This window comes from Protopterus annectens, chromosome 3.part0 (assembly GCF_019279795.1).
Source record: "Protopterus annectens isolate FY-2018-M chromosome 3.part0, PAN1.0, whole genome shotgun sequence".
Classification (NCBI taxonomy): domain Eukaryota; kingdom Metazoa; phylum Chordata; order Ceratodontiformes; family Protopteridae; genus Protopterus; species Protopterus annectens.
This window is the reverse complement of record NC_056731.1, coordinates 1,192,168,858-1,192,196,815: the sequence shown is the minus strand read 5'-3', so window position 1 is coordinate 1,192,196,815 and position 27,958 is coordinate 1,192,168,858. Positions and strand designations below refer to the sequence as shown.

General features: G+C 41.5%; 1 protein-coding gene across 1 annotated transcript in view; it reads right to left on the bottom strand.

The window, feature by feature from the left end:
• TENT4A (terminal nucleotidyltransferase 4A) overlaps positions 1–27,958 on the bottom strand; it is a 1,710,012-nt gene that overhangs the window by 1,606,664 nt on the left and 75,390 nt on the right. Inside the window, exon 2 of the mRNA XM_044065408.1 lies at positions 19,249–19,376. Within this exon, the coding sequence (XP_043921343.1) occupies positions 19,249–19,376 (128 nt within the window). The remainder of the gene's footprint in view (positions 1–19,248; positions 19,377–27,958) is intronic.

Genomic DNA, 27,958 nt, shown 5'->3' with positions numbered 1-27,958 from the left:
CATGTGGGCCCCCCAACCGAGGTCTGAGGCGTCCGTCGTGATGGTTTGGCTTGGTGTCCGTCGTGATGGTTTGGCTTGGTTGAGTACTGTGGAAGGGCAATCCCAGGTTTGTTTGACAAGCCTGAGCCCACCATAGGAATTCCTGCTTCAGGCATGGAATAATTGGAATCTGGGTTTCTAAGCTGTGCTTGTGTTGAGACCATAAATTCCTTAGGTACCACTGTAGTTTTCTCATATGCAGTCTGGCATGAGGAACCAATATTATGCAGGATGCCATGAAGCCCAAGGCTTGCAGTACTTTTCTTGCTGTCAGATGGTTCTGCTTTGTTAATGCCAAGAAGTAGAGAGGTAGCTGCTCCTGTTTTTCTACTGTTAGGGATGCCATTTGCTTTGATGTGTCCAACTCTGCACCCAAAAAGGTTATTCTTTGGGATGGTATCAGCCTTGACTTTTTTATATTGACTGTGTATCCCAGGGCTTGTAGCAGGTAGATGACCTTTTGTAAGTCTTCTGCTAGCTTGTTTTTGTTGTCCGCTTGTATCAGGCAGTCGTCCAGGTAGGGGTAGATTTAGATTCCCTGAAGCCTGCAATGAGCAATTACTGATGCCAGGCATTTCGTGAACACTCTGGGCGCAGTAGATAAGCCAAAGGGCAATGCTGAGCATTGATAATGCTCTGATCCTGCAAGAAATCTGAGGTATCTTCTGCAATTTGGTCGTATGGGGACGTGCAGGTATGCCTCCTTGAGATCTAGAGTTACCAGCCAAGACTCCTTGCCCAGCATGGGAAGAAGCTGCTGTAGAGTCATCATTTTGAATTTTGGAACAATGAGGAAAGTGTTTAAAGCGGACAGGTCGAGAATAGGTCTCCATTTGCTCTCTTTTCTTGGTACCAGGAATAGTCTGGAGTAAAATCCCTTTCCTTGCTCCATAGATGGTACCTTTTCCACAGCTCTCATCTTCAATAATTGGGATATTTGTTTTAGAGCTTCTGCTTTTTGATTTGGAGGTAGGTTTGGCATTCCTCTCTTCCCTGGTAGAGTATGGAAGTGAAACCTGTAGCCCTGGTCTATTGTCTGTAAAATCCACTTGTCTCTTGTGATGTAATGCCAGTTTATTGAAAATAAGGCTAGCTTCCCGCCTAAGGGTGCTTCTAGTTGTTCCCTGGTAGGCGGTGCCAGAACCAAGTCACTGCGATTGTCCTATAGTTGTGGTGGTGGCTGTGTCTGTGGCTGTACTTCGCTGGTTGTTATTCTGCCACTGGCGTCCCCTGTAGGCACCCCTGGATTGGTTTCTGCCTCTTGAACACCTATTCCTGCCTCTCTGAGCTCTGGATGAGTCTGGAAAGGACCAATTCTTGGAGGGCCAATTCCTGCTAAACCTTGGCGGTTGGACCTGTAAGAAATCTTTCACTGTTTGGACAGATTTTGCCTTCTCTTCCATCTTCTTCAGCACCTGTTGTGCAGGAGCGCCAAACAAATTGATCTTATCCATAGGAGCATCTAATAGTTTGGACTTGACATGGTCTGGTAAGGCCTGCTCTTTTAACCATGCATGCCTTCTGATAACTGTGCCAGTCATGGCTGATCTAAAGGAAGCCTCGTGCATCATAGCCGCATTTTAAGGAATGGTTACCGACTTGCTGAATGTTATGTACCATTTCCTGAACAGATTTTTTGTCTAATGATTCATCAGAGGACAGTTTTTTGGTCAACTGGTCTAGCATAAATTCTTGATACTGGATCATGTGAAATTGACAGTTCAAGGCCCTAGCTGAAAGAGTAGCAGAAGTGTAAACTTTTTTACCCCATCTCTCTAAGGATCTGGATTCCCTTTCTGAGGGGAGGGGGTTCTTAGCAGAAGTAGCTGCTACAGCCTTAGGTCCTTGGGAGATAGTCTCGGGATCTGCAAAAGGAGCCTTATACAAATGGTAATGTGTGTCTGGGACCCTGTAGTATCTACTTTCAAACAGGTCAGACCAAAACGTACACAATGAGGAACCTTGTTTGCAGACAGAAACGCCTCCGAGTCAAAAAGCTTCTTAACGCTTTTATTTTGAACAAACCAAAAGAGCGTTTTCGCCACAGACCACTGCAGCTTCTTCAGAGAAACAAATTAGACAAAAAACACTCACTTTAAAAATACTACATCAGGAAATGACATATTCCTGTTTCCTGTTACCAAACAGTTGTATTTAAAAACACATACAAAGTGCTTAAAAATTAAAGAGATCCCACATTTAGAATCATTTTTAAAAATAACAAACAATAAGAAATGGATTCAATTATATGAAAAAAGATCTCAGCGACTTAACAATAATATGGATGACAATAAACAGATATCATTACTATTTACAATAAACTACTATACAAAATGTGTAAGTAGATCTATCGAAAAATATACTTTGATACTCAATTAAAACATTAAAAACAAATTTACCTTATGTGAGGTGTATATAAGGGATAAATACTGCCCATATTTGCTCAGGCTTAGTTTATTAAACATTCTGTTTGTGCTATAGCCATGCAGGACTAAGGAAAAAAAGAAGGAAAGGGGGGGGGGAGAAGGAAAGGGAGAAGTATCCTTTGCCCTGCGGAAAACACGTGCGACCTAAAAGATTCTGCACGTGAGAATCCATTGTGTCTTCCTACTAAGACAACTAAGACTAGTTTGAAAACCTGACTGTTAGGTTAAGCAAGCCCTGAATAGTAACGGTCAAGTCAACTAGTTAGACCCAATATGTTAGTGCAAGGTGCTAAAAACCACACAAGACTGCCAAGTCGTCAAATATGTACTGCCTGATATCCGGGTCAGACCTAAAGTCAGAGAAAACTATATAGTAACAATAGGTTTTACCTGAAATAACTTTTTAATTTAAGAACTGGGGCAATGTTGCAGTTAGTGTTAAGGCCAGGAAGACAGAAAGCGTCCAAGCGCAACTGCCAATCCAGCTCGCAATTTTCTAGTATTAAAGATACAGGGCCCCCTCTGATTTTTAAGGGTACATGGTCTATAGCCATAAAGCTGAAACTATGTCCTGGGAACAATGCAATATGTTTGGCCAGTGCGTTGTCATCTTTACATGTCCTAATTGCATACAAGTGCTCATACATCCTATCTCGCAGTCTCCTGTCGGTTTTTCCGATGTAGAACCCAGAGCAACAGTTGCACATGGCAATATATATAACTGATTTGCTCTCACAATTGAGTGCATGCCTGATGACAAACTTCCTGTCCCTAACAAGGAATGTCTCCCCTGTTCGGACATTGTTACAAAAGTTACAGAATCCACATCTGGACATTCCTTTCCTTTTATAAAAACTATGCTGTTGGACATCCCTTTGTAATAGTTCCTTCAAATTTTTAGATCGTTTAAAAATAAATCTGGGTTCGTCTCCCAATTTTCCTGCTAGTAATGGGTTTGAGGATATCAACCTCCAATTCTTACGGATGATGTCCAGAATTGCTTCTGAATTAGTACTAAAAATAGTGACAAAGCTCAAAGATAAATCTGTGTTTGATTCTCTGCGGTCATCATTACTACCTATGAGACCACTTGTAGACACATCATCTGTGAAACTACTAACTACACTAGAAGAGACCTTTTGTTTAGTCAATAAAGGGGTGTAAAAGCCTCTAGTTCTTTTAAGAGTAACTTCCTCAATAAAGTTCACAAACCATTTTCTCAGGATAACCACGGTTAGTGAACATTTCCTTCAAAAATGAACATTCCTTAACGAAATCCACAAGGGTGCTGCACATTCTTCCTGCCCTCACCAGCTGTCCCTTCACTATGGATCTTTTCTGTTTGTGAGGGTGAAAGCTGGTGAAGTGCAGGAAAGAATTGCAGTATGTGGCTTTCCTAAAGACGGTGGACCTGAAGCACTGATGACAAATATCCTTCGTAAGTTTGACATCTAAATAATCCAGCTCGGTGGTAGAAAATTTAAAAGTGAACTTCAGGAACTCAGTGGAATTACTGATATTATCCACTAAGTTTTTCGCTTCCATTTCTGACCCCCTGAACAGGAGGAACATGTCGTCAAGGTAGCGGGTGTAGAAGGTAACAGGGGCCATAATACCAGGGAGATCAGCCAAGATGTTTGCTTCCCAGTACCCCATTACGTAGTTTGCCACACCTGCTCCACATGGGGAGCCCATCGCTACCCCCCGTTTCTGTAAATAGAAGTCACCGTCAAATAGGAAGTAGTTACTGGTTAGTACTATTTCAAGTAATTCCATAACCAGTTCGATCTCCAATCTGGACGCCCCAAAATTTTGTAACATTGACCCTGTCCATTCAACCGCCTCTAAGTGCGGTATGCACGTATAGAGGTCAATGACATCATTAGTTAACAAGTTGTCATCTTCATTGAATGGCAGTTTGTTTATGTTGTCCAAAAATGTCCATGAGTCCTTACACACACTTGGAATATACTTGACGTATTTGTCCAAAATGTGTGTGATTAGTTTGGAACATGGGTAAGTAATAGAGGATCTACTGTCAATTAAAGCTCTCATAGGGGGGTCAGTAACACTTTTGTGAATTTTAGGGATCCCAAACATAACGGGGATCTTGGAAGACATGATGTCAATATAATTATATGTCTTGATATCAATTTTCCCCGTTAAGAAAAGGTCCCTAAAATATCCCCTGATCCTTTGTGTGGTACCGTTAACTTCATTTCTTGAAGCTTTTGTGTAGGCATCACTATCAAGGAGGGAAGTCATTTTCTCATTATAGGTGACATTATGAAAAATCACCAAGCCTCCTCCCTTGTCCGGTTTTAACACCCGTATAGGTAACTGACTAAGTTCATCCAGTAATAAGCGTTGTTCTTTAGAAATATTGGGAGTTGTGGTCCTATTATATTCATTATATTTGTTACCCAAAAATCTGAAGTCAAATTCACACATGTTCTCAAACAATTCCAACGTTGAATGTAATGGAGGATTAAAAACACTGGACAGTTTTGGTAGTCCTACATTGGGGATGGTGTTTACTTCACCATGATTCACAGCCTCTGTTTCATGTTTGAACAGTAACTTAAGATTCATTTTTCTTACAAAACACTTTAGTTCAATAATTTCTTTAGCAACATTCCCATAGGAAGTTGGAACAAAAGTGTTTCCAAAAGCTAACAATTCAATCAATTGTTGGTCCAAAATGATGTCAGAAAAATTGTAAATGGTAAAGTCGCCATTCGTATTAGTAAGAATGACAGGGGGCCCACTATGAGAAGGTGAGCTAAAGACATCAGCATCGACTATACTAGAACTATCTGCCACCAAGGAGTTGGATATGGGGTCAAACAGGGGCGAGTTTGTTACTTCGTTCTGTTCCTGTAAGTCTTCTTGCTGCGTTGCCCTAAAAAATTTTTATTGTTACTATTCCCTGCATTATAAGTGTTGTGCCCCCTGTTGTCATTGTAACCTTTGTCACTTCTCTCGTGGCTTCCCTTATCTTTAGCTTTTAGTTTTCAAACTAGTCTTAGTTGTCTTAGTAGGAAGACACAATGGATTCTCACGTGCAGAATCTTTTAGGTCGCACGTGTTTTCCGCAGGGCAAAGGATACTTCTCCCTTTCCTTCTCTCCCCCCCCCCCCTTTCCTTCTTTTTTTCCTTAGTCCTGCATGGCTATAGCACAAACAGAATGTTTAATAAATTAAGCCTGAGCAAATATGGGCAGTATTTATCCCTTATATACACCTCACATAAGGTAAATTTGTTTTTAATGTTTTAATTGAGTATCAAAGTATATTTTTCTATAGATCTACTTACACATTTTGTATAGTAGTTTATTGTAAATAGTAATGATATCTGTTTATTGTCATCCATATTATTGTTAAGTCGCTGAGATCTTTTTTCATATAATTGAATCCATTTCTTATTGTTGTTTGTTATTTTTAAAAATGATTCTAAATGTGGGATCTCTTTAATTTTTAAGCACTTTGTATGTGTTTTTAAATACAACTGTTTGGTAACAGGAAACAGGAATATGTCATTTCCTGATGTAGTATTTTTAAAGTGAGTGTTTTTTGTCTAATTTGTTTCTCTGAAGAAGCTGCAGTGGTCTGTGGCGAAAACGCTCTTTTGGTTTGTTCAAAATAAAAGCGTTAAGAAGCTTTTTGACTCGGAGGCGTTTCTGTCTGCAAACAAGGTTCCTCATTGTGTACCCTGTAGTATCTATCAGGCTTAGCAGGGGCCGGAGGTAGAGAATCAGGAGCAGTACAAGCATCATTAAATGCATCATCTACAACAGAAAGAACTGGAGGTATGGCTAAAGGCCTATGTTGTGGTAAATGCAGAAAGGTTCTAAGCCTTTTTCTGGAGTCTGAGAAATCCTGGCCCTGCCACTGAAATTGTTCCCTCATAGCATGCAAGGTTTCCCCAAAGGAAAATTCCTCAGGCGGAGAGGCAGAAGGGATGGACTCTTCAGCATCGGAGTCTTCATAAGGGGAGAAAGGAGCCTCTGGAGGGTCCGAATCATCTGAAACATCAGAGGAATCATCTGTAGAAAGTGGCTGAGGGGGCTCTGCTCTAGGCCTCTTCTCTGGTGGTGGCTGAGAGGCTTCTGTCTGGTTGAGGTTGGGATCCCCGGATTAAAGAAATGAGATCCTCCGCTAAACTAAGCATTTGAGAACTAGAGCTGGGCCTGTGAGGGGGTCTTAGCAGGCACAGTCTTAGATGCTTTAGCCCTGGCAAAGGCCTTAATTGACATGGTTGCAGGAGGCCTAGCAGCCCCACGTGCAGGGGTTGAAATATCCAAGGGAATAGTGTCAGATAATTCCTGAGAAACTGCAACAGCAGGTGTGTTTTCTGAAGCCGATTCCACCAGGTTGGAAGAGGCCTCGGTAGAAGGTAAGTTTTCGGCTGAAGGAAGAACCGCTTGCTCGGTTTCAGCCGAAACAGAGACACTCGCGGTTGGCTTAACCGCGGTTTCGGCCGAAGCCGCGGGCCGCGAGTGTCGGTCCTTTTCCTTGCGCTTTTTAGACATTTGCGTAGTCGGAGGATCCGATGGCATAATATAAGCAAAATCGGAGCCGAAAAACTCCTCGGCAAATTCAGACCGACGTCTAAGCGTCCGCCGGTTAAAAGAAGCACAGGCTAGACAAGCTGCTACATCGTGGTCCGGGCCTAAACAGGGTAAGCAGTAAGAGTGGAAATCTTTATGAGGTATTTGTTTCCCACAAGTTAAACAGTTATTCACTTTTTCTGACATCGGCTGAGGCAAGAAAGAGTCCCCAACGGGGTACTTAGCTTTTTAGAAGTCTTCGTAGTAGTATTCGGTAGTAGTAATCTCTGGTTCTGACTGACCGGCACTTGCGAACAGCTTCTGCTTCGGGCGCCACGCGGCAAGAAAGACTGAGGAAAATGGCGTCGGCTGATGCCTTTATACCCGAAGAACTGCAGCTATGACGTCGGGTGAAGTGCGACACCAGCCGAGGCCAGACCCAGACTTTGGAATCCGGCCGACCGAAGGGCTGCCTGACGACAGGACAACCCATTTGTAAGGACTGCAGATGCATCCTTGAAGGACATCTTTGGGACCTGAAAAATCCTAGAAACTCCCTGCAATAATTTACCTCTCTCATCCCATTCTTTGAGCACTTACATAGTAGAAGCTCAAATAAAAGCTGTCTCTGGATGGGACGTCAGGACTTCTGATCAAGTCATATGAAAACTCTTGGTTACGTACAAAGACACATCTTCTCAAGATTGTGGCTGAAGTAGAAGCCTTACAACCATTGCCAGCATAATCAAACACTTTTCAAGGCAAGTTCAGATATTTGAGACAAATTAGTCACAACCTTTTTCAAAGACCACCCAAATCAGGAAGCTGAGAATCAGCAAATTCTCTCAAATTATTAGCATGTTCAAGTATACATTTCTGCATATTGCCCTGGTAATTTAGGATTCTGAAGGCCAAAGTACAGAAATACTAAACTCTCATACCCAATCTGTCCAGAAATTTACCCTCTTTTTCTCCAGGAACTGGGTTAGGTGTGATAAGGCACCTGTTCACATTAACAGCATTAGGTAAGACAGCTGTTGGGTCTGTTGTAAGATGAGAAAAGGTGTGTGTTAAATTGTATAAAGTTTCTCAAATGATCTGCCTTTTTTAGTTCCAATGACCAAGAGTCAGGGAACATTACAAGCATCATTAAAAACATTCTCGTAGACTGGCAGAATAGGAGGAATGGGTGAAGTGTGCAGGGCTTCTTATGCCAATAAATTATATCTGTCTAATTCAGAGGGAACATCCACCTGTTCCCGAGAAAACACATCCTAAAGTCTGGAGACAGACTCGGAAAAAAAGTCTCTCTCCACAAGTTCAAATTCAGGATGTCTAATGGTCTTGGCCTATGGAGCCCTCAGGTGAAATAACCCTGTCTCAATCTACGTCAGAATCATCTGAACCAATACCCTCTTCCACTGGAGCACTGGACAAAGGTAGAATTAGGCACATGACACCCAGAATTAAAAGTCTGCAATGGACTCCTAGCTAAGGTAATACAATTGCTTTTCCCCACAGAAACTATCTATTTATGGTCACAATGATCAACCTTCTGTTTCTTCTTTCTAAGGACATCCTTTGAAAAAGACTGAGAAGGAGAAGGAATATTATCCTGAGCAAAAGGTCTCTTTTCCCTGGACACCCTGTGAAGTCCCTCCAAGGGTATCTCCAATATCTAAAAGGGATGGTTCTCCCATGCCCACAGTGGACACTGGAACAGCTGAAGAGGATGACACTACAGTCCATAATGGCCAGCAGGGCCACACCAGAGGGATTCAAGGAAACTAAGTAGTCTGAGGAACCAGCAATGGCCGCTGCAGTCTCGCCTACTGTCAGCAGAAGCATTGTCTGAGCTTGAACCACGGAAAAGGGCTTGGCTTTAGCTACTTTTCTTTTTAGGTATGCTGGAGAAAGGAACACCAGGCTCAGGGTTAAGTATCCATGCTGTAACTGAAGAGCCTCAGAGATGCATTTACATGAGGTGGCAAGAAAGTACTGAACATTTTAGTTGCACTGGCTGTTTATGCAGCACCCTCCAATAAGCATCCAGAGTGACAGTGAGGGAGGGGATGAAAACTCATAGAAACTGGCTAGTTACTACATCCATGGCAAGATACAAACCATAGGATATGGCAGCAGTGATAATTAACATCTGTGAGTGACCGAGGTCTAAGGTGGACTGTACCAGCTTTTTCCGATGTGTAAAACATAACCGATACATGGGTAGCTAGCAATCTGTTAAGTTTTCCTTGCTGATATTGTATATTATTGAACACAGTACATCTAATTATTAAAATACCTATACAATATCATCCTAACAAAAGTAACTAGACCTGCTTCTCCCACAGACCTTAAATCACATACAAAAATAAATAAATAAAAATAAGCACTAAACATCCCCAAAATACAACTCAACCAGACAACATCCAACCACAAAACAGAAAAGTACAGCTATTAGGATATTAAAATTTAAAACAAAAATAAAAATCAATCTATCTCGCCCATTCAGTTCAGTGGGAAATAACCTTAGCAAAAAACAATCCAGTACCAAAACACACACACCGCCACCTGAAGTAAACTGAACACATGCAACCATGTAAAATAAAAAGCATAAAACAAAAAAAACTATGTTTAAAAAAATCAGCCAGAGTGAAGTACAAAAACACATTAAAAATAAACTCAACTAAAATACACTAGCACTACAAAGCACATAAATATAACAATCATATCTTCAAAACAAGAGAAAGCTTGCCTAATGCTTATAAAAAGGTCTCATCCTTCCTAAAGGGCAATTAAGCAATTTAGTAGAAAAAATTAATGGAATCCGCTAAGAAGCTCAAAACAAAAGCTGAACTTAAAATGGTCACTAAAACAAAAAATAATTATGAAAATTTGTATTATATCAAGAGCCAGCACCAACAATGTTCAGAGCTAGTCCATGATAATACAGCACTCTGAACCAAAGATAGCAAACATCCTATTTTAATAATTTAGTGTGAAGGAGAAGAGTGTCAGGAGTGATTTGTGACAGACGAGTACCACTAAGAGTGAAAGGGAAGGTCTACAAAAGGGTAGGGAGACCAGCTATGTTATATGGGTTGGAGACAGTGGCACTGACAAAAAGGCAGGAGTCAGAACTGGATGTGGTAGAGTTAAAGATGTTACGATTTGCACTAGGTGTGATGAGGGTGGACAGGATTATGAGAAAGTATATTAGAGGGTCAGCCCAGGTTGGAAGGTTTAGAGACAAAGCCAGAGGCGCAAGATTACGTTGGTTTGGACATGTGCTGAGGAGGGATGCAGAGTATATTGGGAAAAAGATGCTAAGGATGAAGCTGCCAGGAAACCGGAAAAGAGGAAGGCCTAAGATAAGGTTTATGGATGGGGTGAGAGTGGACATGCAGGTGGTTGGTGTGACAGAGCAGGATGCAGAGGACAGGATGAAATGGAAATGGATGATCCGCTGTGGCGACCCCTAACGGGAGCAGCAGAAAGAAGTGTAAATTTTATTCTGCTCACAGTTGCAGCTATTCCACAGATCCACAATCTCAGCTAACCCCTTTAATTACAATTTGCCTCATCCTTCTCAAAAGCGAAGAGCAGTGATAACATGCTAGGTTAACAGATTATCACAGTGCCAAATATCGTCTATATGAACCCTATCCAAAAGGCTGGAAAACAGCCACTGTAAGGTCATTACACAAGGGTGGCCCAGCCACAGACACTTATAACTATAGGCCTACTAATCTCACTATCATATGTAAACCAATAAAGCATATGAACTCAGATCTCATTAACTTAAGACTCTGAAAATCTCTTAACCCTGGACCCTCATTAATTCATCTGTATCAAAGGAAGGTCTTGTCTCTAAACACAAATTATTTCTTTGCTAAAGAAACTGAAGCAATCGATAGTGGTTATGCAGTGCATACAGCGTATATGGACCTGGCCAAGGCCTTTGACACCATTTCCTATGTAGGGTTTAAATACAGACTGAATATGAACATGTATCCTTTATGATGTGTGGTGGGATAAGCTAACTGCTTGCTTAACAGAACCCACGTGGTTAGAGTTACAGGTGCCACTTCTAAAAGCAAAAATGTTACTTTACTAATGGTGTACCATGCCACTCAGGGCTGGGTCCTCTCCTATTTGCCATACAGGTGACATCCCTCCAATCAGACACACTCAAAAGATCTAGGTACACTTGTTAATTCCTTGCCATTTGACCATCATACCTCTGTAGTATTTCAGAAAGTCTTCTGTCTGGCTCACTAATTTCTCAAGGAATCTCCAAAAGATTCAAAGTCGTCTTAATTTTCATTTACTCATATCTCAGAGACACATTACTGAATATAACTATGACAATGTGAGCTATTGTCAGCTATGCCAGGAGGAGGGCAGTATATATGTTTAACATATGCCAGCACAGCTAGCTGGAATTTTATGAATTATGTCATTTGTATATCACAATGATTTATACAGATGCTTGTGTTAAAAATGTATTTGTGAAGCTGCTCGTGTTAAAAATCTACCAACAGTGGGTCCTGACTGTACTGTTAACTGAATTAGATATATGTTAACAGAGGATACTGGAAGATAAGAGGTTAAAAAGCTCAGCTCCAGCTAGCTTTGGAAAATAGTAAGAAATTAAATTACTTGGCCAAGGCCATAAAGATGTTATCTCACAGTTTTTTTTTTAATAAAGCCAGAGACACAATATCTGCAAGAAGTATGGCTTATTAGCTCCTGTGGTGAGAGTGGAAGTGTTTTATGTTTTTATGACTTCCAGGAGCTGCAGTAGATCTCAGCAAGTGTCTCTCTCTGTGGGTCTGTGCGTCTCTGTGTTATTGACCCCCATGTGATAAATCCTGACTGCTTCTAGCCAAGGAGGGTTGCATGGGAACCAGAAGTCAGACAACCAGATGTATGTCATGTCATTCTGTAATTTAGGACAATAATGTTTTAATACTAGCTGAGACTGAAGTCTCAGGGCACTCTGTTTTGGAAATCTGACATAGAAGGCTCACTCATCTACTTCATTTTGCTGTGCTCTGAGTGATCAGGGAGTAGTAACTCTTTAGTCAGATTAGTTAAGTACCGTTTTTCAGAATCTGTGTGCATCTATTCAGCCGTGTTATTTTAATATTTCCTGTGGTTGAAACTCTGGTGTTTATTGTAAACAGATATAGTATTTTCATGTTTATTATTAAATATATTTAAACTTTTCATTGTGGCTGGTCCTTTAGACAATATTTTAAACTTTGAGAGTGCTCGTATCTGTTTGGTGACTCTGTGGCCACTCAAATCTCAAAGTATGTGTGTCAGCTACTTGGAGAAGACACACAAAGCACTGGTTTCATAGAGAGAAAGTGGTGGAGGACTTGGCTGAGGAATTAACTATGCAGCTGTGCCAGTGGGGGCCTTATTGGGGACCTAGGGAGAGACAGAGAGAAACCCAGACCTTAGGCTGTGTGTGTTCCCTGTGTGGTGTTAAGGGAAATTGTGCTCGATACAGCCAGCCACGTCCATAAATACTGGGTGTTTTTTTTTTCACAAGTGAACATCCTTCTCCAGTGTCAGTGGTAAGGATTTAGGCTTCTTGATTACTGGTCCAGAGAGGAAACATCACAATACCGCACTTTTTGGCACGTATCTGTCTCACTCAACTTGAGAAGTATCAGATATTCATAGCCAAAAAGATCAGTGGCCTCAAAAATATAAGTTAACGGGACAAACTGGCAGCTCTCTCTCTGTATTCGGGCCCTTATAGGCTCTTCCATGCAGGTGTGTATAGCCTTTCCAGCCATTCAAGATCAATGTTCTTTGCCCTTCTATTCCTTAACAGAAAAAAAAAAAAAAAGTTACCTCAAATAGCTGGTTAAAAGAACAAAACATTTGACAGGTAAGACACACTGTTACAAAGGAATCGTATCCCAACATTTCCCCACCTGTTTGGAATAAACCTCTGCTACATATAAAGCAGAGAAGCATCCCTGCTACCTTCAAAGAAAACCTAGATAACTGAAGTTCATCTTGTCTTGCCCTCCATGATACTGGTGAGTAACTTTGAATAGGTAAACAAAAAAAGTCAGGAATGAGAACAAGAAATAGCACTTAATTAAAAAATAAATAAGCACTTTTGACAAATAAACTTCTTCAAACATACAATGGTTAAAAGCATAAGTGCAATATATACTTCACCTAAACAATCATTGCCAAAAGCATACACGACAACCAACTAAATCATCATGTGATCACTATGAAATTGTAACTGAATGAACGTAAAATGAATAAATACCAACATAAATAACATTACCTTACAAAAAAACTAAATTTGTATACTTTAAAAATAAACCCAGTGCAATGTATATTCAAAAAGATATTTTTGACTGTATAAAATAAATGGACCCTCACCTAGTTAGACTCCTAAGCTTCAATACACAAATCGAAGAACAAATATCATTGAGCCCAGGCAGTCTGTGAGCATCACACCTCAACTGCCATAATAACTCAAGTAGTTCAAGTTTTAAGGGGATAGGACCCCTTCTCATGTCTTTTTGAACTTGGTCAATAACTCGAAACAAAAAAGAATGACCGGGATTCTGGCCGATATGAAAACCTAGTGCACTGTCCAACTTCAATTTTCTGATACTATATAAATGCTTGTACAGCCACTCTCTAAGTTTCCTATCAGGTTTTTCCAATATAGAAACTTGGAAAGGCTGTACACTTAGCCAAATAAACCACACTAGACAACTTACAATTAAACCTACCCTTAGTATCATATCTGATTATCAAAAATCTACTCCTTGCATCTGTGTCTCTACAGTGTGGGCAAGTCTCACACCTAAACATTCCTGGATTTTTTGAGGGAACTTTTATGATTAACCTGTAAAAAATTCTTTAAATTAAAACCCTTCTTAAAAACAAATTTAGGTTGAAACTCTTCCAAAAATGGAAAGCATCATCAGAACTAATCAATCCCCAATTTTTACAATGATTTATTTAATAGCAAGGGCATCACTACTAAAGAGCATTATAAACAAAGGTGAAATGGCAAAAACATCAACTGATTGCTCTTGCGGTGGTTCTTCTGAAGAATGCAATGACATTTGACAATGCACTAAGCTTTTCATGTCAGCCAGAATCCCTGGTCATTCTTTTTTGTTTCGAGTTATTGACCAAGTTCAAAAAGACATGAGAAGAGGTCCTATCCCCTTAAAACTTGAACTACTTGAATTATTAAGGCAGTTGAGGTGTGATGCTCACAGACTGCCTGGGCTCAATGATATTTGTTCTTTGATTTGTGTATTGAAGCATAGGAGTCTAACTAGGTGACGTTGGTCCAATTATTTTATACAGTCAAAAATATCTTTTTGAATATATATTACACTGGCTTTATTTTTAAAGTATACAAATTTAGTTTTTTGTAAGGTAATGTTATTTATGTTGGTATTTATTCATTTTACATTCATTCAGTTACGATTTCATAGTGATCACATGATGGTTTAGTTGGTTGTCATGTGTATGCTTTTGGCAGTGAGGATTGGTTAAGTGAAGTATATATTGTACTTGTGCTTTTAACCACTGTATGTTTGTCTGAAGTAGTTTGATATTTGTCAAACTAAAGTGCTTATTTATTTTACAATAAAGCGCCGTTTCTTGTTCCTGCCGGGTTTTTTTTTGTTTTCCTTTCAAACTTTGAACAGGTGTTTTGGCTAAGCTTGTAATACAGACAGATTGCATAGTGCTTAGCTATGAACTCAAAATTACACTACTCTATCAACCTATACTGAAATAAACTGAAACCGAAACTTGACCCGAGGATAAGGTGATAACTACACTCAGAGGTGTAGCAAAGAAGTCTGGTGCCCAGGGCGATGCACCCATTTTATTCCCCCAGCAGTAAGGCCAGTTATGTGACAAAACCTATACTCTGAATTGTACCTCTCTGTCCAAAGCTCAGATATTTTGCAATGTACTTTGTAACAATGGAGAATTAACTAACTATAAAACAAAGCAGGCATTACTGTTAGTAACATAGCACCACTTGAGTGAAGCTGTGAAAATAAAAGCATAGATCAGTAATTTAAAATGCCCATGGAAATCACTTAGAATTATACTTCTGAATACAAATTAAAAAAAAAAGAATGCTGGAACACACAATGTTACCAATCCAGAAGTATTGAGCTCTAACAAACCCTATTCCAAGATGCCCAATTATGGGGCAAGGATCTTAACTGGATATGTGACATTTGTACTGCACTTCATAGCAATGGGGAAGTTAAAGGGCAGAGATCCCCACTCTACAACCTGTAAACTCACACTTTATTCAAAATAAATGTATACTTACAAAATATATTCACACACATTTATACAAGTAATGTGTGCATACATGTTTTATATATTGGTGCTGCGGTAGCATTGTCGCCTCACAGTAAGACGCTGACCGGTGCAACTCTCAGCTAAAGCGTCTTCTGCGTGGAGACATGCATGAATGGGAGTACCTTCGTTAAAGGTTGTGCATTAGGGCTGGCAACTCAGCACGTAAAAAATCAACTGCCAACCATTAGTGGACCGGAGTTCTGCTGTGGTGACCCCTAACCGGGAAAAGCCAAAAGACACAACATATTATATCTACAGACATACATGCATATATACAGTTTGTCATCAAAAGGTCTACTGCAAATAGACACCACTACTAATGCGAACTCTAATCTGCGACTGCTGAAAATGTCTAACACCGATATTCCGAACTGCAAAATCTTGCCCCCTTTTTGACCCATGTTAGCACTTCTTTTTAGGTGTAGAACTGTCAGAAAGGTAGACATTCATTGTTTTTAAGACATTCTGAAAAATCTGCATTATGGATTTTGAGTAAAGGTGTCGACAGTACGCACATTTATAGATGTGCAATGGACATTTTTATGGTAAACCTACACACACACACACACACACACACACACGCACACACACACACACACACACTAGGTTCATAGCTACTTACTAGGCTAACATCCACAAGGGCCTTTTTAAGCCTAGCCATGCATCCCAAATCTCTGACAAGTTTGAGTACCTTTGTATGTTAAAGCAGGGGCTTGGGAGATGAACCATTTACAGGCTGCCAATGTCTATTAGAGATACAGGTGCCAAACCAGGGATGAATTTCCTGTGCCTCATCCAATTGTCCAAGTTGCACTTGAATTAGTTTAGCGAGGAACTCTGTTTCACATGGACAGGGAGCCTATTCCACAGAATGGGTAGTCTCTGGGATACATACCTCTCTCTCCAGCAGGTCCTATTCATATCACAGGTAAGTTTAAGTCTTTAGAACGGGTAGTTCTGGTGCTGTTTGTTTTGCTGATATGCAGCAGGTCAGAGAGTGGGGTCTGACAATGCCTTGTATGGCAGGCATAAATCTCCCCTCAGCAATCTGTAGGAGACAGAAAATGGGGATAGGCCCTTGAGGCAGTCTACGTAGAATGTTACTTATGCCCTGTATTCTTTTAGTGAGGAACGTCTGTGGATGTTCTAATTGTTGGATATGCCTTGTTAGGTACATACCAAAAGGGGCACTCTACTCAATGATAGGTCTGATGAATGCTGACTAACTACAGTGAAACAATTACTTCTTTGGACCTACATATTATACCTTTTATTTATAAGTTGCACAACAAAGAATGATTTCCTCATTACTGTAGACACATGATGAACAAACGCTAGATTATAATCTGTGTGTGTCCCGAAGTCCCTGAATATTAACTCTTAGGGGTGTGCTGTCAATATGATAGTTTCCAGGGGTGGATAACTTCCTGAAGGATACCATTATACATTTCTTGGCATTTACTTTTAGTCCATGTCTGGCGCCAGTTGTCTCAGCCCTTCCTGGAGAACATTTGCGAGGAATTCAATGACGGCTCCTGATTTGTATTCATCTGTAAATTTAGTCAGCCAGAGGCCACTCACATCGGCCTTTACTTCAAAGAAGTAAATGCAAAAAGGAGCGGTCCCAGGATCAGTCCCTGATGGATTCCGCTTGTGACTGGCCTCTTTGTAGAGGTGGACTTCCCAATTCTAACTTCCAGGGCCCTGTCAGTGAGCCAATTGGCTACCCACCAGGTGACATAAGGGTTTGTACCCAACTAAAGTTTGTCAACAATGCCAGAGTGAGGGATTGTGTCAAATGCTTTGGCCAGGTCAGAACCATTCTGCCCTCGTTCATTGCTTTAGTGACCTTCTCAGTCCATCAGGTTGAGTAGGCATGACCTGCCCTTGATGAAACCAAATTAGGCTGGGGTCACTGTCTGGAGTGGAGGTTTCCTAGGTTATTACTGATGGTTTCCATGATTCTTTTTTCCATAGCTTTGTATACAAGACTAGTGAGACTTGTAGGTCTGTAGACAGCCCACTATTGTGCAGAGGGATGACTGTTGCTGTTCTCCATCCATGAGGCACAAAGCCTGTTTGGAGGCTGCAGTTAAACAGAAAATCCAAAGAGCCTGACAGACCACGTTTAATGCTATTTAGAAGGCATCCAGGATACTGTCTGGTCCCATTGTTCTTGGCCTCAGAAACCATAAAGGACCTATTCCCTAGCGATAGCAAGGGGAGTTCAATTTGATGGTATTTCCTGAGGGAAGGCTGATGGGAGAGAGGGGTAAAGTTGGAGATGAAATGGTCGGCCAGTAGGTTTGCTATATGTCCTGGCTCAGTACAGGTGGCTCCACTTAAAATGAGCTCTGCACACAACTGTGCATCACCTTTGAGGTTGAGGACATGGCTAATGAATACCTTGTGGTTGTCCTTGTGATGGGAGACCAAATTTACCTCAAATTTGGCTTTGGTAGACTTTATTTATGCTCCAAGTTGTTTGTTTAGTTCGATGAGAGTACTCTTATCCTGTCGAGCACTTCACCTCAATTTTTTGCTATGATTTTTTCCTCCTGTTATACAGCATAGTGATGCAGTGACTCCACCAGGATGTCTTGTTTTTTGAGTTAGTTGTATACTTTTTCCTGGTGGGTATAAAATATTACTTGAATGAACACACACCCAAGTTGACTGCTATCACATTACAACCCTCAACTATCAGATTAGAACTCCTAAATATCTAGTTACAGGATCTGGAGAACAAAGTACTTACCGTTACAACGTTACTGCCACAGCAGAAGTTTTAATATGGTGTGTGTGTGTGTGTTTTATATATATATATATATATATATATACATATACACACACACACACACACACACACACACACAAACACACAGTTAGGTCATGTGTTAGGGAGGCATAAGGATTGAGATTGCCATCTTCACAGTTGCTAAAGGGAGAATGAGGGGGAGCTGAAAACAAAAAGCTTGAAAAAAAAAATGGGAAAATAAATTACTGTTCCATCTCATCACCCCTTGTAAGCCAAGCATAGTACAGCAGCTCCAACCACAGCTCTCATTGAGAAAACCAAAGTACTCTACTAAAGCTGTACACCAATTGAAGTCCAATACCTAATCACTGAAATAAATGGATAACAGGATGCAGCTATTATAAATAAACACATAACATGTAATATACAGGGATTCACGGTATAATAAATGAAATATATGCCATGAGGTAACGGAATAATCACTTAGCACTCACCAGAGCTTTCATTTATTATGTCAATCCAGACTGTGTTTAGGCATTATGCATACATGGATAACTGTGTACATACACAGGTTTATACCCCAAATTTTTAGTACTCTGGGGACCACCAAATATACTTTAACAATCTAATAACTTCTGCAAACTTAAAGAACCAAGGCACTAGAAAACAATTTAGCCACAGGATTTACATCACTTTGTATGCAAAGTCTCTACATTATGGTATTTAAACAAACTGAACATTTTTTCAGACAGAAAGGACTTTCTATAGCTTTTCACCTAAGGAATATTACCTTATTAATTTGCGTAGTGAAAGTTACTGAAAAAAATCTTATAGCCAAAGTTGCTCACACCTGCACACATGGAATGATCAATCAGTAAATTATGAAGGGGAGAAAAATCCTCTCAATACTTCTGCTTTTTTTTCACTGCTCTTTTCAGACCTTTTTACGATAGTGCACAAAGTTCATACACTTAAGCATATGCACAGTTTGGTTCTCTGTACCTTTAAAATATTAAGGCCATTATTATGGCCTCAAGAATGTAGCTTGTTATAATGTTCCCATGATTAAATGTTCAATTCTTCACTTACCTCAGCAGAAGGCCAAAGTCCTTTGATAATGGCTTTTACTTTTTTCACCAACTCTATTCTCATTGCTGTTTCTTCAGGACTTGGCGATATGAAATCAACAAAGTCGAGTATTTCTTCATGAAGCCTAATGAAAAATAGATACATTTAAGAAAATGTAGCAAATACACAGACCACCACAGCACAAATGGCACTCTGAGGCACCATTCACTATCTACTCCAGGTAATAAACTAGGAATTACAAATTTCAAAATGTAGAAAACTCAACACTCATCAAGATTTCATTCAGGAATACAGAAACTCTGGGACTCTTATGCAAGACTACAGGGAGGCACAAGAAAATGAAAATTAAACAGCTGGGACTATTAAATCAAAGAAAAAAGGGGTCAACTATCAAAAAAAAAATCTCATGGCAGAACTGCAGTGTACAGCGAGGATTATGAAGAATTAGTTGTCAAGGCAACCTTTAAGTGCCTTAACATTCCAGAACCCTTGGAAAAGCTTGCGTCCTCTGGGATACAATTCAGTCTCTCACTGCCAGGCACCACAATGACCACGGATGCCTCCTCTTTGGGATGTGAGGAGTAGTTTCAGGGGAGAGCAGTCCAAAGCATGTGGATCCAAGTACAGATCACTCTTCGTATCATTACCCTAGAGTATATTCTATAATAGGATACTAAATCTCAATTAAACAGAGGACTATAACGTAATCATTTCCTATGGTGAACACACAGCAGGCCAAACACAAAGACAGTTACTCAAGGTGATGGGAACAAACAGCAGTAACCTGATGAAACACTTACCCGGAAGTAATGGGTCATTAATAAGATCATACCTTCACCATTAGAACCAAATGTAAAGGAGGTCTTCTAATCCCTTTATATTGCACCAGCTGAATTATTCAGCATGTGAGAGTTGGGACGCAACAGATGGAAAGAAATCACTTTTCATACTTCTTTTCTCCTTTAGTGTCAAAGACTCTCATGCTTTTAAAATGTAATAGAAAACCCCTTCCCTCCTTCAAGTTAGCTGTAAATTAGCTTAAAAAAAAAAAAAAAAAGATGCTCCAAACGAAAGCTGAAAAGGAAACATGACTGAACTGCCACAAGAGAACTAGGGCAGACTATAATGCATCTATCTAGCTTCACTTTTCCTAGTGGAACAGTATGAAGTTACACATGTGGAACAAAAGCTTCCTATATAATAGAGGAAACGGAGCACAAATAAATTAAAACTCCTATCGGTACTAGGAACTACTAACAGAGACAGCAAGTATCCACATACTTGCTTGATAAAAAAAAATAATAAAGGTGTCTTAAATGAATGATTTATCATTTAAGATATAAAAACAAACTAATATAACAGATGAAATCTATTATAGTTAAGACTACCAACATGGGCAATCCAAGCATAAAACTTGTCCTCAGATCTGTTGATCTCTCAATCAGTTGTAATAGTAATGCATGGAACACAACTCCCTGCAGAGAAGGTCTAGGAGTCTTTTTCCTTCAAGTTCCATCAACACAGCCTCTTCAGTCTATTTATTGCAGTTTTCGCTATCTGAAAGCTCAGTGAAAGGAAAAAATGAAGGTTGTATAGTTACCATAAAGCTGGATCTGCATTATCCTTCATCTATCCACTTCAACCTGTGGGATACTGCAGGCAGATCCGACCCAGCAACTTCACCTATTCTGAATCACTTGAGTGCCTCCTTGCTCTCATGATGTACCTATCACTGACTTGGCAGAAGGTTCAAATAGAATTGACAAGTCACAAAGAAGAGTAGGGTCCTTGATTGGGGGTCCAGTGAAAAGGTGCCTTTCAGAAAAGTTTTGCACAACTTAAAAGCCAATGAAGCATGACTTTCACCAGAATGAAAATTAGAAATGGTGGTCAGCTGGACTTTGATGATAGAGAAGCTATCCCCTTTTTTGGGGCTGGATGCTAAAAATCTAGGACTACAGAGATTAGGGCAGAAAGGGAGGCTACAGAAAAAAAAACTAGATTTGACAAGGCCAAAAGGGTGCAATGACTATTACTGAGCTCTTTAACCAGTAGGCTTTCTCCAGAAACTTGGTGAGTAGAAGTAATGGGGGATAAGCATAAAGGAGACCAGGGGGCCAATTGTCAATTAGATTATGTTTCAGAGACTCCCCCAGTGGGGGGATCAGGGTGAGGAACCTGCTGCAGTTGTTGACTGATGGGGGGGTGGGCAAAGAGATCACAACATGGCTGGCCTCATCGATGGAAAATTCTGCCACTTTTTAGAATGTGAGACCACTCGTGTGGCATTAGAATGAACCTGCTTAGTCTGCAAGCACACTGGGATTTCCCCAGTGTGTGTGTTACGATAAAACAACTGGACGATATCACACACTGCCACACTCTCATTGCCTTGCGACAAAGAGGATAAGATCCGGTTCTACCAGTCTGTTGATGTACCAAACCACAGACGCATCATTTGACTGGATCTCAATTGTCCCGGAGGGGAGAGCATCTTGAAAGGCCTACAACGCTAGGACAGCTCTCATCTCCAGGACACTGATATACAAACTGGCCTCAAGGGGATCACATACCTTGGACTGTCCTTCCCTAGAAATGCTCCACCCCAGATGGGAGGCATCTATGGTCCCAGTGGCTACTTGGAGAGGTAAAGCAAAAGACAGCTCTGAGAAATTTCATTTGAAAGGATCCACCAAAAGAGGTGTTCCTTGCAAACTTGCGTAATCCTGACTGGAGTACATAAACATTGTTGAAAAATACACCACTGAACTTACAGGGTCTATTGTAGAATCTGCATAAGATATCTGGCCAGTGGGACTAGAATCACTACTATCATGGACTATAAGCCTTACAAGACTAGTTGTTATGGAGGGGAGAAATGAGAGATGAACTTTATCTGAGCTCTGGGACTCAGAGTGCATCTAGATGAGCACTTATGAACTCTAGGAATAAGATGTGATTTACTGTAGTTGACTGCAATGCCCAGATGGTGGCACAACTGTAGGTAGTAGTCCTTTCCTTGGACAAACAGATGCCTGGTCAGAGCAATAAGGACCCAATCATCTAGATACGGAAACACTCAGAATCCTAGCAGTACTGGTGAGCTGCTAACACTGCCTTGCATTTGGTAAACACCCTAAGGCTGTGGTGAGACCAAAGGGCAGTGCTCTGAATTGATAATGACCATCTCCCAGGCAGAAGCAGAGATATCTTCTGGAGCACCTGTTCATTTTGATGGAATAGTACAAATCCTGAAGCTCTGTCAAGCACATCCAATTGCCCTTTCATAAAAAGGGGTACAACAGACTGAACCATGACCATCTGGAACTTTGAATAGTTTACATATTGATTTAATCTGCCGATCACTCCAGTGGCTCCACTTGATAGAGGCACGGGGAACTAATGACGGGTGGCACAATGCCAGGGAACTTCTATGGGCTAGGCTTGTAAAGGCCATTAGCCTAGTACACACCTACGAACATCCAGAATGGGTTTCAAACCCCCCATCTTTGTCACTTAAAAGAATCTTGAGTAAATTCTGGATCCAATCTGGTCTGGATGACTCTTTTTAGCAGCTTTCTTATTTCCAGAGCTGCTGCATTCCTCTGCTTGGGTGGAACATCAGGGATCTTCCTCATTTTTATGGGGGAATTTGAGAAAGTGGTATGAAATAACCTCTGGAAATTATCATCTGTACTCAGGAATCTGTTGTGATAGATGCCCAGGTTTCTAAGTGCCCCCCAAATGCCTCCACAGAAAAGCAGCCAGACGACTTCTCAGAGGAGCTGATAGGGTTTGTCAGAGAAGAAATCCCTGAAAAGTACAGTTGTGTACACTTACCATAAATGTAGTTGTTCAAGTGTATTCACTGTTTCAATCATCACATTTGGGTTATCTGCCTGCAGGTAGCTCTCAGCCGGCCTGAATACCAGAGTCTTTGGATTTCTGCGTCACATGCTGTCGCTTCTTCCTTTACGTCAGGGGTATAAAACATGCAGCAGACGCCATTACATCAGTTTTTCTTGCCCCAGATGTCAGGTGCCCCAACAATAGGAAGCAATTACATGGTATGGTACACCCCCAGCAAAAAGCAAATACACATGATATAATATGGTGTACATGCATTTGCTCGTACAGCCGATGACCGAACACGAAAATGCTGAAAGCAGAACGCCAGGACTGCGGAATGTCAAAGCTGCGGACGAACCCAAGATTACCGAATGCTGGCCAGGCTACTACACCCCCTCTTGACCCATGGTAGCGCTTGTTGCGGTGGGTGTGCAATCCGGACTTTTGAATTCGATGTTGCGTGCGACATTATGAGCATTCGGGAGTCCGAGATTCGACAATTCGGTTCGGAATTCTGCCGGATCGACCTTTGGTCGTGCGACCAATTGGATGTAAACCATATAATACATGCCAAACAAGAAGGAAAGGTAGAGCCAAGAGAAGTTAGGGGGCTGGAGGGACGGTAACCAGGACTGCAACAGTGAATACACTCTAACATCTACATTTATGGTAAGTGCACACAACTGTACTATGTTCTTCATGTTTTACTGTTGCAGTCATCACATTTGGGTCGATTCCCAAAGCTAAGGAAGGGTGGAGGCAGTTAAAGAGCATTAGGGCCAGCTATTAATCCCTGCAAGACTGCAATGGCAAATCCAGCTCTGGATTTAGAAAAGATAGGCAAGTGGTAATGCTTGGTGAAGGTATGTACAGAGCTCCAGGTAGCAGCTTCTAGGATGTCCCTGGTAGGTACCCCTCTCAAAAATGCCGCAGAGGTAGATGCAGCCCTGATGGAATGTGATCTTATCCCCTTGTGAGGTAGGTTTTCCATGGTGCTTGTAGCAGAAATGAATGCAATGGGCTATCCATTTGGAAATGGTTTGCTTTGAAATAGCCTTCCCCTCTGCCCTTGCAGCTGTTTAGATTCTATTTGGACAGCACTAAGCCTAAGTAGTCTGTGCACGTCCAGAGAGTGCAGTATTCCTTCCCCTTTGTTTTGTGGATTAGGGAAAAAAGTAGGCAAATGAATGGACTGATTTAGGGCCACAGAAGACACCACCTTGGGCATAAAGGAAGGATTAGTCCTGAGGGAAACCCTGTCCACATGGAAGATAATGAAGGGTTCCACTGCCATGAGGGCCTGTAATTCCGACACTCTTCTAGCTGAAGTAATGGCTAGAAGGAAGGCTGTTTTCCAAGAAAGGAATTTCAACTCTGCTGTAGCAGCAGGTTCAAAGGGGGGGGAAGAGTGAGCTTTTCTAATACAAAGTTAAGGTCACTGGCTGGAGTAGTAGCTCTCCAAGGGGGGGGGGGGTCTTAAATTTCTGGCCCCTCTAAGGAATTGCTTTAGCAAGGGGTGAGAGAAGAGGGGTGGCTCAGTATTATAATAATGTGCTGAAATGGCAGAGGAAGGAATTTTAATTGATGAGAAGGATAGGCCCTTGTGGAACATTTCTGCTAAGTACTGTAGAATATGAGGTAAGCTGGGGGCACCACTGTACCTATCTCCCCCTGAGCTACGCTCCAGGAACAGTATTTTTTCCACTTTTCAGCATAGGATTTTCTAGTACTAGACCTCTTTGCCTCCAGAATGACATCCAGTACCTGCTTACTGAGGGATGCTAGGGAAGAGCTCAAGGAATTAGCCAGGCTGCAAGGTTCAGGGTTTGAAGCTGAGGGTGCAGAATCTGACCCGCCTGCTGGGACAACAGGGAAGGGGTCTGAGGCAGGTGCCATGGTTGTAGCAGTGTCGTACTGTGCAAGAGGGGGTACCAGTGCTGGCGTGGCCAGTCTGGTGCAATCAGTATTGTCCATGGCTTGTCCTGTTTGATCTTCCTTCGAGAGGAGAGGCTGAGGGGGAAAGACAAACTGAGAGGCTTTCCCAGGTGAAGGACAGGGCATCCACTTTCCAAGCTTCGCTGTGGGGAGTTCTTGTGCAGAATTTGTGCAATTGGTAGTTTTGAGGGGAGGCAAATAGGTCTACCTCTTGAGTCCCCCATTTGTTCAAGAGGTTGAACATTTTGGGTTCTAGTTTCCATTCGTGTGGGTCCGTGAGATTTCTGCTTAGGTCGCCTGCCAGTGAATTTAGTTTGCCAAGCAGGAATTGAGCTTGCAGGTGTACTTGGTAGCTCAAGGATGTGTTCCACAGAGCCATGGCTAGTCTGCAGAGAGGGTACGAGTGGGTCCACCCCTGCTTGGTTATGTACCACATAACTGTGGTGGTGTCTGTCTTTACCAATAGTTGTCCTGGAAGAATACGGTCTTTGAAGGCTGTCATAGCATTTTGTACAGCTAACATTTCTTTTTGATTGATATGCAGGTGCATCTGACATGGGTTCCATTTGCCCTGCCATGTGAGCCCCCCATGCATAATCTGATGCGTCTGTTCAGGTTTGGGCGGCAGGGGGTAAAGTGAAAGGGAGTCCCTTGTTGTGGTAGCAGGCCACTGCCCACCAAAGGAACTCTGTCTTCATATAAGGAATGATAGAAATCATTGTTTCCAGGTCTTGAAAATATTGACACCATAGGCTTTTTAGATATCATTGGAGTTTCCTCATATGCAGTCTTGCATATGGAATTAGTAAAATGCAAGAGGCCATGAACCCCAGGGCTTGCAGTATTTTCCTTGCAGATAGCTGGTGTTTTGTGGACAACAGTTTGAAATAGGTTGTCAAATAAACTTGTTTCTCCGGAGTGAGGAATGCCATCTGGGAAGGTGTGTTCGAGCTTGCTCCCAGGAATACAATCTGTTGGCAGGGTACTAGGCGAGATTTTTTTTCGTTGATGGTGTACCCCAGAGAGGTTAGAAGTTTCTTTATGAATGCCAGGTGTTGCAATAGCAAGTCCTGACTTTCTGCCTGAATAAGACAATCGTCCAGGTATGGGTAAATTTGAATATTTATCTGCCTGCAAAATGCAATGGCTGGAGCTAGACACTTTGTGAATACTCTGGGTGCAGTAGATAAGCCAAAGGGAAGTGCAGAGAACTGATAGCGCATAGAGCCTGCCCTGAAGCGTAAGTATTTCTTGCAAGATTCCCTTATTGGGACGTGCAGGTAAGCTTCCTTTAAGTCTAGGGTTGCCAGCCAGTCTTCCTTGGCTAGTATGGGAAGAAGATGTTGCAAAGTTAGCATTGTGAATTTTGGAGCTACCAGAAAGGTGTCGAAAACGTATGAATTTGTGAGCGTTATCCAATAAACTATTTCAACTGTTTGTGTTGCGAGCCCTTATTTGGAGTTTCCAGCGAACTTCTGGTTGTTTATTCGTGGTATTTTGGTTCACTTTCATCTCTTTTTTCTGAGTACCAGAAAAAGTCTTGAATATAAACGTGGTCCCCTCTGTTCTGCTGGGACAGGTTGAATAGCCCTGATATTGAGGAGAGAGATAACCTGCTGTTGGGCCTCCCACCCACTGATTTTGGGGTAGGTCTGGCCAACCATTTGGGGTTGGTAGTGTGTGCAAGTGGAATCTGCATCCTTGGGGAAACTATGTTCAAAACCCATTTGCCCTGGGTAATGAGTTCCCAGTTTTTTTGCATGCAGGGCAAGCTTTCCTCCTAAGGGAGCTGGTAGTTGAGCAGGGCTTGGAAGGGTTAAGGTAAAGTCATTGTGCCACTTTTCCATAGGGGGTGGCTTACTACTCCTTGCTTTGAAAGTGGGAGCCCCCAATGATTAGGTCTGTGCGTAGCCTGAGACTGTAACCTAGTTGGTCTGCTGTTCCTGGGTTTGGACTGGAAAGGACCAGTTCTTTGAAGGCCAATGCCTACTGAATCTGGGAGGCTGCACTTGTAGGAAATCTTTAACAGTTTGCATAGATTTAGCTTTTTCCTCCATCCTTTTGGGGACTTCTGCTTTGTTGCCAAAAAGGACATCTTGGTTCAAGGGAGCATCCAGTAACTTAGCTTTTACATGATCTGGCAAGTTTTGTTACTTAAGCCAAGCATGCCTTCTAATTACAGACCCAGTGACAGCAGCTCTCCAAGATGCTGCTAAGACGTCAAAACCACATTGCAAAGTATGTTTACCAACTTGTTCTGCAGAATGCATTAAATCCTGCAATTCTTTGTGTTCAGTACAGTCAGGAATCAACATCATTTTGTTTAAGTAGCCCCATAACATGCTGTTGAACATATGAAACTGGCAATTTAAAGCCCTAATGGCCAAAGTAGCAGACCTGTATACCTTCTTACCCCATCGGTCTAAGGCTCTAGAATCTCTATCAGAATGGGTAGGATTTTTGGCAGCAGTAGCCTTAATGCCTTTTGGTCCTTGGGAAATGGTCTCTGGATTCACAGAAGGATTCTGGAAGAGGAACTTGAGAGTCTGGTACTCTGTAGTACCCGTCAGGTTTTCTGGGAGCTAGAGGTAAAGTGTCTGGAGTAAGGCTAGATTCCAAGAAAGCATCATCTACAATGTCCATCATCTACAATGTCCGAAACAGGAGGGATAGCTAAAGGCCTGTGTTGAGATAATATTAAGAATTCCCCAAGTCTCTTTTTGGGCTCAGAGTAATCCTGGCTTTCCCAGAGGAAATGTTCCCTATGAGAGTGTGCAAAAATTTCACCGAAAGAAAAATCCTCTGGAGGGGAAGGAGAGGGAATGGAATCCTCTACATCAGAATCCTCATAAGTAGAAGAGGGCAAATCCTGGTTATCAGAAGGAGCAGAAATATCAGATTCCTGATCAGAAGAATCAGAAA